At 36.9% G+C, this 12,180-nt stretch overlaps 1 protein-coding gene across 4 annotated transcripts in view; it reads right to left on the bottom strand.

The window, feature by feature from the left end:
- The window catches only part of MFSD6 (major facilitator superfamily domain containing 6), a 98,335-nt gene that overhangs the window by 11,334 nt on the left and 74,821 nt on the right, over positions 1-12,180 (bottom strand). For all 4 annotated transcript variants that reach the window (XM_050751877.1, XM_050751879.1, XM_050751878.1 and 1 more), the window contains exons 4-5: positions 7,216-7,377; positions 6,163-6,261 (exon numbers count right to left, since the gene is read on the bottom strand). In XM_050751877.1, coding sequence (XP_050607834.1) covers positions 6,163-6,261; positions 7,216-7,377 — 261 coding nt within the window. The remainder of the gene's footprint in view (positions 1-6,162; positions 6,262-7,215; positions 7,378-12,180) is intronic.

Below are 12,180 nucleotides of genomic sequence, written 5' to 3' on the forward strand. Positions count from 1 at the left end.
CTTGTTTGTTGCCCATTTGTGTATCTTCGCTTGATAATTGTTTATGCATGTCCTTAGTCCACTTTTTGATTTTTTTTTTCTTGCTAATTTGTTTGAGTTCCTTGTAGATTCTGGATATTAGTCCTTTGTTGGATGCATAGACTGAAGATTTGCTCCCACTCTGTGGGTTGTCTATTTACTCTGCTGACTGTTCCTTTTGCTGTGCAAAAGCTCTTTAGTTTAATTAAGTCCTATCTATTTATCTTTGTTTTTGTTGCATTTGCTTTTGGTTTCTTGGTCATGAAATCTCTGCCTAAGCCAATGTCTAGAAGGGTTTTTCTGATGTTATCTTCTAGAATTTTTAGTTTCAGGTCTTACATTTAAGTCCTTGATCCATCTTGAGTTGATTTTTTTATAAGGTGAGAGATGAGAATCCAGTTTCATTCTCCTACATGTTGCTTGCCAGTTATCCCAGCACCATTTGTTGAATAGTGTGTCCTTTCCCCACTTCATGTTTTTGTTTGCTTTGTCAAATATCAATTGGCTGTAAGTATTTGGCTTTATTTCTGGGTTCTCTATTCTGTTTCATTGGTCCATGGGCCTATTTTTATACCAGTACCATGCTGTTTTGGTGACTATGGCCTTATAGTATAGTTTGAAATCAGGTAGTGTGATGTCTCCCAATTTGTTCTTTTTGCTTAGTCTCACTTTGGCTATGCAGGCTATTTTTTGGCTCCATATGAATTTTAGGATTTTTTTTTCTAGTTCTGGGAAGAATGATGGTATTTTGATGGGAATTGCATTGAATTTGTAGATTGCTTTTGGCAGTATGGTTATTTTCACAATATTGATTCTACCCATCCATAAACATGGGATGTATTTCCATTTGTTTATGTCATGTATGATTTCTTTCAGCAGTGTTTTGTAGTTTTCCTTGTAGAGGTCTTTCACCTCCTTGGTTAGGTATATTCCTAAATATTTTTTGCAGCTATTATAAAAGGAGTTGGGTTCTTGATTTGATTCTTATCTTGGTCACTGTTGGTATATAGCAGAGCTACTGATTTGTGTACATTAATTTTGTATCCTGAAATATTGCTGAATTCATTTATCAGTTCTAAGGCCTTTTAGGAGGACTTCAGGGTTTTCTAGGTATACAGTCTTATCATCAGCAAACAGCGACAGTTTGACTCCTCTTTACTGATTTGGATGCCCTTTATTTCCCTCTCTTGTCTGATTGCTCTGGCTAGGACTATGTACTATGTTGAATAGAAGTGGTGAGAGTGGGCATCCTTGTCTTGTTCCAATTTTCAGAGGGAATGCTTCCAACTTTTCCCTGTTCAGTATTATGTTGGCTGTGGGTTTATCACAAATGGCTTTTATTTCATTGTGGTATGTTTCTTGTATGTTGATTTTGCTGAGGGTTTTAATCATAAAGGGATGCTGGATTTCATCAAATGCTTTTTCTGCATCTACTGAGATGATCATGTGATTTTTGTTTTTAATTCTGTTTATGTGGTGAAAGACATTTATTGACTTGCATATGTTAAACCATTCCTGCATCCCTGGTATGAAACCCACTTGATCATGGTGGATTATCTTTTTGACATGCTGTTGGATTCGATTAACTAGTATTTTGTTAAGGATTTTTGCATTGATGTTCATCAGGGATATTGGTCTGTAGTTTTCTTTTTTTGTTATGTCCTTTCCTGGTTTCGGTATTAGGGTGATACTGGCTTCATGGAAGGTTTTAGGGAGGATTCCCTCTTTCTCTATCTTGTGGAATAGTGTCAATAGAATTGGTACCAATTCTTCTTTGAATGCCTGATAGAATTCAGCTGTGAATCCATCTGGTCCTGGACTTTTTGTTGGCAATTTTTTTATTACTGTTTTAGTCTCACTACTTAGTTGTCTGTTCAGGGTTTCTAATTCTTCCTGATTTAAGCTAGGAGGGTTGTATCTTTCAAGGAACTTATCTCCTATGTGTTTTCCAGTTTATGCATGTAAAGGTGTTAATAGTAGCCTTGAAGGATCTTTTGTATTTCTGTGGTATCAGTTGTAATATTTCCTGTTTTGTTTCTAATTGAGCTTATTTGGATTTTCTCTTTTCTTTTCTTGGTTAATCTTAATGATATATCAATTCTATCTTTTCAACCAGCTTTTTCTTTCATTTATTTTTTGTATTTTTTTCTTTCAATTTCGTTTAGTTCTTGTCTCATCTTGGTTATTTCCTTTCTTCTGCTAGGTTTGGTTTGTTCTTGTTTCTCTAGTTCCTTGAAGTGTGACCTTAGATTATCTACTTGTGTTCTTTCATACTTTTTGATGTAGGCATTTAAGGCTATGACCTTTCCCCTTATCATTGTCTTTGCTGTATCCCAGAGGTTTTGAGAGGTTGTGTCACTATTATTGTTCAGTTCAAAAAATTTTATTTTTTATTTTTATTTTATTTCATTTTATTTTTGAGATGGAGTCTTGCTCTGTTGCCCAGGCTGGAGTGCAGTGGTGTGATCTCGGCTCACTGCAAGCTCTGCCTCCCAGGTTCATGCCATTCTCCTGCCTCAGCCTCCCGAGTAGCTGGGATTACAGGCACCTGCCACCACGCCCGACTAATTTTTTGTATTTTTAGTAGAGACAGTTTCACTGTGTTAGCCAGGATGATCTCAATCTCCTGACCTCGTGATCCACCTGACTCGGCCTCCCAAAGTACTGGGATTATAGGCGTGAGCCACCGCGCCCAGCCAGTTCAAAGAATTTTAAATTTCCATCTTGATTTTGTTGTTGACCCAATGATCATTCAGGAGGTTATTTAATTTCCATGTATTTGCATGGCTTTGAAGGTTCCTTTTGGAGTTGGTTTCTAGTTTTATTCCACTGTGGTCTGAGATAATACTTTATATAATTTCAATTTTCTTAAATTTATTGAGACTTGTTTTGTGGCCTATCATACATCTTGGAGAAAGTTCCATGCACTGATGAATAGAATGTATATTCTGCAGTTGTTGGGTAGAATGTTCTGTAAATACCTGTTAAGTTCATTTGTTCTAGGATATAGTTTAAATCCATTGTTTCTTTGTTGACTTTGTCTTGATGACCTGTCTAGTGCTGTCAGTGGAGTACTGACATCTCTCACTATTATTGTGTTGCTGTATATCTCATTACTTAGATCTAGTAGTAATTGTTTTATAAATTTGGGAGCTCCAGTGTTAGGTGTATATATATTGAGGATTGTGAAATTTTCCTGTTGGGCAAGGCCTTTTATCATTATATAATGTCACCCTTTGTCTTTTTTAACTGCTGTTGCTTTAATGTTTGCTTTGTCTGATATAAGACTAGCTACTCCTGCTTGCTTTTGGTGTCCATTTGCATGGAATGTCTTTTTCCACCCCTTTACCTTAAATTTATGAGTCCTTATGTGTTAGGCGAGTCTCCTGAAGGCAGCAGATACTTGGTTGGTGAATTCTTATCCATTCTGCAATTCTGTATCTTTTAAGTGGAGCATTTAAGCCATTTACATTCAACGTTAGTATTGAAATGTGAGGTACTGTTCCAATCATTGTTATTAGTTGACTGTATACTTTTTTTTTTAAATTGTATTTTGTTTTATAGGTCCTGTGAGATTTATGCTTTAAAGAGGTTCTGTTTGGATGTGTTTCCAGGATTTGTTTCAAGATTTAGAGCTCCTTTTAGCTCTTATAGTGCTGGCTTGGTGGTGGCAAATGCTTGTAGTTCTGGTTTGGTAGTTCTTAGAGTGCTGGCTTGATAGTGGCAAATTATCTCAGCATTTGTTTGTCTGAAAAAGACTGTATCTTTCCTTTATTTATGAAGCTTAGTTTCACTGGATACAAAATTTTTGACTGGTAATTGTTTTGTTTAAAGAGGCTGAACATAGGGCCCCAATCCCTTCTAGCTTATAGGGTTTCTGCTGAGAAATCTGCTGTTAATCCGATAGGTTCTCCTTTATAGGTTATTTGTGCTTTTGCCTCACAGCTCTTAAGATTCTTTCCTTCCTCTTGACTTTAGATAAACTAATGACAATGTGCCTAGGTGATGATCTCTTTGTGCTGAATTTCCAAGGTGTTCTTTGGGATTCTTGTATTTGGATGTCTAGGTTTCTAGCAAGTTTTCCTTGATTATTCCCCCAAATGGGTTTTCCAAACTTTCAGATTTCTCTTCTTCTTCAGTAACTCCAATTATTCTTAGGTTTGTTTATTTAACATAATCCTAAACTTCTTTGAGGCTTTGTTCATTTTTTAAAATTTTTCTTTGTCTTTGTTGGATTGAGTTAATTCAAAAACCTTGTCCTTGAGCTCTGAAGTTCTTTATTCTGCTTCTTCAATTCTATTGTTGAGACTTTCCAGAACATTTTGCATTTCTCTAAGTGTGTCCTTTATTTCCTGAAGTTGTAATTGTTTTTTATTTATGCTATCTCACTGAAGATTTCTCCCCTCATTTCTTGTATCATTTTTTTCAATTTCCTTAAACTGGACTTCACCTTTCTCTGATGCCTCCTTGATTAGCTTAATAATGGATCTTCTGAATTCTTTTTCAGGGAAATCAGGGATTTCTTCTTGGTTTGGATCTATTGCTGGTGAGCTAGTGTGATTTTGGTGAGGCAGGTTAAAGAACCTTGTTTTGTCATTATTACCAGAATTGTTTTTCTGGTTCCTTCCCGTAGGCTATGGCAGAAGGAAGAGCTGGCACTGAAGGCTGCTGTTCAGATTCTTTTTTCCCACAGGGTGTTCCTTTGATGTAGTACTCTCCCCATTTTCTGAGGGATGTAGCTTCCTGACAGTCAAGCTGTAGTGATTGTCATTTCTCTTCTGGATCTAGCCACCCAACAGGGCTACCAGGCTCCAGGCTGGTACTGGGGCTGTCTGCAGAGAGTCCTGTGATGTGAACCATCTTCATTCAGGTCCCTCAACTGGATACCAGCCCAATATTTGGCCTGTCTCCCAGGTCCTGCAGGAACAATCCGCTTCCTCCAGAGGGTCTGTGTATTCTCTCAGCTTTCCTGGTATATTCCTGCATTAGTTCTGGAGCAAAAGCTTGATGCAAGTCCCCACATGTTACTCTGTCCATCTGAGTGGGAGCTGCAACCTAGTCCTGCCTCCTATCCGCCATTTTCCTGATAACACTCTCTCCAGAACACAATTGTTTTAAAAACTAACCCAGAACCATATTCTCACTAATCAAAGATGAGTTAAAATTTGATTGCTTATTTTTATGTTTCTTACATTGAATGTTTAATGATTTTAATTTTTTTGTGATTAATAGTGAAGATATTCAAGTCCATAAATTTTTCTCAAAATTCAACTTTAACTACATCTTATAACTTTGGGAGAGCCATGATAGCTATTTTTATTGGTCTTTTACAGGAGGCATGGACTGAGGCTGTGTAACAGAGAGAATCCACTTAGGATTATAAAAGAACAAAAGAAAGAAAAAACAGTATTGGTCTTTCTAAGTAACTCATTGAGATTAAAATCTGTCTCTGAAGCTTCTGTAACAAGCAAGTTTTTCTCTTCACAGAAGCATTTCAGGGCCTGAGGCTAATGCTCCCAAAGGATAGGACACCCAAAGAAGATGAGCCCTGTTCTGGGGCGAAAAAGCTGAGCAAGAATATTTTCATCCTCCTGGTTGACCTTTTTCATGAAAAGTTCAGTCAGCTCATTCTCATCTACACATTAATATTTGATATAACCTCCTTTTTGTAGAACAATCTTAATAAAGGCCATCCCTGGTTCAGAGAAACCTTCAGATTTCAGGTCTTGACTTTTTTTTTTTTTAATAAAACAAATGAAGATAAGGCATAGAGAATATTACCATTCACTCCCTATCCCTAGTAGCAAAATGACTGTATAGCCTTATATGTATTTGACTTACATTTGAAATACCTTTAGAATACCAGAGAAACTGAAAACTAATACTTCCCTAGGACCTTGCACTATAAAAGAAAACAAACAAAAAACAAGAAAACCCCAAGCTACTTAAAACAATACTTTTTCTATGTAGTAGGTGGATCTCTTTAACAAAGGTCCACATGAATTCATCGATACGCCACTCAGAAAATCGAGCCAAGTAGGCCTGTTGTACATTCTGTACCACTTCTAGGCTTCTCTGGGGGCATGTGTTGATTTCCCATGGCCTGAACTGTTAGGAATATTAAGAAAGAATGGAAATAATTACCTTCTTCCTCATCTGGCACTGCCAGCCACTGGATCAGGGCAAAGAGCAGTAGGATCACCAAGCAGGCCATGCCGATTCCTCGGAAGGTTGCAGCAGCCCCTATAAAAACAAACAGCACTCTCTATAGAGTAATTCCAAGAAATGCAGATAGCGCTCATCTAAAACCGTCAATTTTCTAAAGATCAAAGCAAAGGAAGCACAGCTTGGGACAAACCAGAGAAAAGGGTTTGGCTATTAGCTCCACATAATGGAAAAACACAGGGCTGGGTACATGTCAAGAGACCCAGGGCTGATACTGGATCTGCCATCAATCGATTATAAAACTGCATTTATATAGGATTATTTCTCAGTGCCTTTCACCATGACTCATACAATTCAATGGTGCTCTCCTCTTCATATGAAAAGACCATTTACCCAATTATTAACTAACAGCGCTATTAATCTGTAGTTGGAACAGCAGTGCTCAAATAATGCTATAAATGCACACATTTCCTGGGGCCCACCTTATACATTAATAGATGACTGAGCAGTTAAGATTCCTGGAGCAGAATAATCTCATTCCTATTTCAGCTCCTATGTTTCTAATAAGAAAGATATGACAAGACAGACAGATTTTATTATCATAAATGTAGTAGCATTACCAAAGCCAGCATATGGTTAGATTCTTCTGGTTCACAATCTCCTAATGGAGTAACAATGATGACTTTTATTTCCTTTAGGATTATTATCAGCAGGTTTAAGGTACCTTATTTTAGACTAAAAGCACTCATGCTAATTCATTTGTTTGGCTCCTTTGAGGGATCTCTGTAGCATCTCATTAAGCTGATTGTCCAGAGGAGTGTGCACAGTTACAGGCTGGCTCAAATCAGCTTAACAACGTAAGCATGCTGCTTTACAATTATGACTACCATGAAATCTAGAAAGAGATTATGAATACTGGAATTTAGCTTTGGGCAATCTTCAGTAATAATTGGATTGTTTATTGAGGTATTGCTGGAAAAAAATTATGTTTTAATTATAGAAAAGAAAAAAACGGGAGAAAGCCATTCTTACCAAAATAATTGACTAACACGCCTCCAATCATGGCACCACAGCCTCTTCCCAAACCCAGGTGAAGGCCCTGCAGGATGCCCTGAGCAGATGTCCTCAGCTCAGGGGGAACAGCTGCACTGAGGTAAGAAATGCATGCTGCCCAGATGGCTGCGTGTGTCACTCCTGGAGAGGAAGCAGAGCAGGACGGATTGGTTGGTTAGCATTTCTTAGGCTACTCTGTTTTGAAATGTGAATTATTTAACTAGGCACCTATTTTTAAGATTTGTCATGGTAAAATATACATTAAAAATTTACCATTTTTACATTTTTAAATGTACAGTTCAGTGGCACTGAGTATACTCACAAGTACAGCTGTCACCATCATCCATCTCCAGAACTTTTTCACTACCACAAACAAAAATTCTGTGCCCATTAAACCATAACTTACACTCGCCCCCTGTCCCATCCCCTGACAACTACCATTCTACTTTCTGTCTCATGAATGTGACTCCCATTCATTTTGTTCATCTTTTCATCTGTGGATAGACATTTGGGTTGTTTCCTTCTGCTACTGTGAATAATGCTGCTATCAACCTGGTATGCAAGTATCTGAGTCCTTGATTTAAATTCTTTTGAGTGGCTGGGTGCAGTGGCTCACACCTTTAATCCCAGCACTTTGGGAGGCTGAGGTGGGCGGATCATGAGGTCAGGAGATCGAGACCATCCTGGCCAACATGGTGAAACCCCATCTCTACCTGTAGTCCCAGCTAGTCAGGAGGCTGAGGCAGTGGAATTGCTTGAACCCAGGAGGCAGAGGTTGCAGTGAGTCAAGATCACGCCACTGCCCTCCAGCCTGGCAACAGAGCAAGATTCTGTCTCAAAAAAAATTCTTTTGAGTATGTAACTAGAAATGCAATTGTTGGGTGATATGGTCACTATATGTTTAACACTTTGAGGAACTACCTTTTTTCCACAGTAGCTATACCATTTTACATTCCCACCTGAAATGTATGAGAGATCCAATTTCTCCACCTCCTTGCCAGAATATATATATATATATATTTTTTTTTAAAATAGCAATCATAATGAATGTGAAGCAATTTCTCATGTTGTCAATTTGCTTTCCCCTAATAGCTAGTGATGTCGAGCACCTTTTAGGTGTTTATTGGCTATCCGTATCTTCTTTGAAGAAATGTTTATTCAAGTCTTTTGTCTACTTTTTAGTTGGGTTGGTTTTTGTTATTGAGTTGTAGGAGCTCTTCATATATTCTGGGCATTCATCCCATCTAGGGCACCTACTTTGACATTAGGATTATTTCTACTTTTCTCCATTATAATTAGCATCATGATTAACATTGCTTTTTATATACCTTGGATTATTTACATTGGCTATAATTCCAAACAAGTGGGGTTAATGATTCAAAGGATATAACAATTTTTATATTTTGTTTTGTTTTGTTTGAGACGGAGTATTGCTCTGTCACCAGGCTGGAGTGCAGTGGTGCAATCTCAGCTCACTGCAACCTCTGCTTCCTGGGTTCAAGTGATCCTTCTGCCTCAGCCTCTGGAGTAGCTGGGACTACAAGCGCCCACCATCATGCCCAGCTAATTTTTGTATTTTTAGTAGAGACAGGGTTTCACCACGTTGGCCAGTTTGGTCTCGATCTCTTGACCTCATGATCTGCCTGCCTCAGCCTCTCAAAGTGCTGGGATTAGTGAGCCACTGCACCCAGCCATGCTTTTTAGTATATAGTTCAATTAAAAAAAAATGAGTGCAGAAACAGTTTACCATGTCCCATTACCAGTTTTATATCTTCACCATTTACTGGAATGACAGGAAGATGGAGATAACAGGTGGAAAAATGGTCATTATTATGCAGTAAGTGCACTGTCTGAATTAAAATCTTCATTAAGACACTGCTTTAAATGTAAAAACCAGATATTGTCACAACAGGTTTTATAGCTAGATGGGATTAAGAAATCATCTGGTTCCATCTAGATTATTCCCTGAGAAATCGTCTCATTTGGAGATAATATCATAAGAGACTCTTAACTCATATTTTGGAAAATTAAACTAAAAGATCAAAATTCTTTTAAAATTTGATCTGACAGTAGTCTGCCTCTGACCAGAATGGAATAACAGGGACTAAATTTATTCTCCTTCCTCAAGTAACTAAAAAACTGGACAAAATATATGAGGCAGTGGTTCCCAAGGGACATCAGCAACAAGGACAGTGATCCCTGAGAGATGGGAAGCAAATGAAAAGCTTTAGTTTACTGACTGATGAGAGTCTGAAATCTGCAGGGCAAAAAAGAGAACTGCCAAGTTGAAGACTATAGCCAAGAGTCTAGGGAGCCAAGGTGGCTAGAGTTCCAGGGCAGAATGCCAGAGAGGAGACAGCATCATAGGGAGAAAACTCCAGAGATCTACAGAGGGCTCCCCTAATGTATTCAGCAGAGTACCGATCAGCAAAACATGTGCAGACGCTAGCCAGAGTGAGGGAAAGAACTACCCAAAACCATTTCAGAGAACAACACCCAGAACCCACACAAGGCGGGGAAGTCGTCTTCCCACCAGCCAAACTGGAAAAACTCATGATTCCTAGGATTGGTAGAGTAGTCTGAACAAAGTCTTTTGTTAGTATTATGAAATAATTACCCCTAGACTAAACACTGCTCTTGTCTTGTAATCTTAAATCTTGATCTACGTAATCTTAAAATCAAGACCCAAAAGGATCACACTATTTCCAAGTAACTTAGCTGTGTCCCAGAACAAAGCTCGAGAACATTTATAGGAACACAGAAATAGCCAACACCCAACCAGGTACCATTCACAATGTCCAGCATACAATAAAAAAATTATCAGGGATGATACTACTTAAGTCGGTCCATAATGGAATAAACACTGTTTTTACTGGGCACATTAGATTGTATGCCTCACAGTTGACTGAGAAACATTAAAATAACTTTCTTAGGTTTTATATATGTTTCAGTCATCATTTTAACCAGGTTTTTTTTTTTAACTACTAAGATGGACTAGATGATTAGCAGTAGCATACACAATTAATTCCCTAAAAAGTCATATAATGTGTTTGCTTTATCTGGCAAAAACAATTGCAATACCCTAGATAATGCCAGCTTTCTCAAAATTGAATAATGCCTGGATAGTCTTAATTATGAGTATTTACACCATAGTACACAATGGGAATAATTTTAAGTATTGTCATTTCTATTATTAAAGATGATTCTAAGTCCATTTCTTTTCAGATATGCAGATTTTTTTTCATTAACCACACTAGAGGAAAAACTCAAAAATATTCCAAGAAATAAAATTAATTTATTCAAAATTAATTAGATTCAATAGCAAAATCCAACATAGATTTGGAAATGATTTCTTAAAGATGAATTACTGAAGACCTGAAACCTCATCAAATGGTAGTAGGTTAACTTCAATGCTGATGCCAAACCTATTGTTATGTGTATGTCTAAGCAATCAATTGCAGGATTTACAAGCAACCAAAACATTAAAATATATTTAGTATAATTCTAGATTAAAAAAAAAAAACAATTCTAACAGTTATTCTTTTAAGTGTGAAGGCTTGGGCACACACAAACTCTTCCAACAATAGGGTTTGTCTCTTTTTTCCCCTCTCTCAGAAATTCTAATCATTTTCTAAAACTTTGAGTGTTCTAAGATAATTAAATCATTTTCCAGTGGGATGACTTAAGTCAGGATGCTTTTAAACTATTCTTAGAATTTACTGACTAGTATTAAGTGGTAGTTGTAAAAGATTTTCTACAGTTAGACTTCTAGTTTCTATATTGCTTTTGAGACTGATTAGATAATTGGGAATTACATTCTTTAAATTAACTCAGGGCATTAACTGAAGGAAAAAATAGTAAAGCACAAAAACAAAATTTCTGATACTAAAAGCAGAAGAATGAAAGCCACTCTGCTTGTATGCTCTGACATTTTCCAGGGAGGATATAGGATTAAAATTGATTTCCCTAAAATAACTTACTTTAAGATATCGTATAAGTGGAAGAACCAATTAAATTCATTTCATTTCTTAGATAGGAAACCAGCAAAACTTAGCAATCCACAAGAAGGGACTGAATTAGAACATCATCTGTGTATAGAAAAGACAGTTGTGGAGTTGCAGTTCTTGTTCATAAACTGGAACATGCAACTTTCTACTAATCTTAATAATCTGAAACTCTTGCCAATGTTTTTACTACAGTTGTATTCTGATTCTCTAGTTTTAAAATAACAACAACAACAAAAAAGCAACCTAGAAACTTGAAAACCCTCCACAATTTCCCATATTTGTAAGACAAGATTTAGGAAGTCTTAGGAATTGTGCTACCAAAAACAACATTCCTGTAAAGTAGAACGGATGAAAGATATTATAAACTAGGAAAATAAAAATGCTTCTACTTTCTTAGTTATTAGAGAACTGTGAAAAAGCAGTAAATGATTATTCTTCAGGTGATGAAATAAGCACATTTACTCAGTGGCATGGCTAAATGTGTTTACACTAGAGTTACAAATTTTTAAACCTTTTTAAGTATGAGATAACTGAGGTGGTAAATAAAAGCTATTTTGACTGACAACAGTAACAAGGGCACAGGAGCTGACTCTCCCTGCAATATGTGTTAACCCTTCCATGGCTACTTGTCATAAAACCAGTGAGCCTTCAGTGGCAATCCAATACCAACTCACATAACAGGTGCTTAAATATATTGATTGACAATGAATGACTCTCAGAGACCAAGTAGTCCACACAAACTTAGTTTCTCAGTCCTTTCTTACCTTTACTGGGATCCCCCAGGATTGGCTTGAGGCACAATGAAAATCAAGAGATATATCCACACTACCTACTTACTGCCAAGACTTTTCTTTGGGATACATTAAATTTGAATAACCTAGAATCATTAAAAATAATTAGGAGTAACATTCATTGTTTTCATTAATTTTTTTTTTTT

The sequence above is a fragment of the Macaca thibetana genome, chromosome 12 (assembly GCF_024542745.1).
Source record: "Macaca thibetana thibetana isolate TM-01 chromosome 12, ASM2454274v1, whole genome shotgun sequence".
Classification (NCBI taxonomy): Eukaryota; Metazoa; Chordata; class Mammalia; order Primates; family Cercopithecidae; genus Macaca; species Macaca thibetana.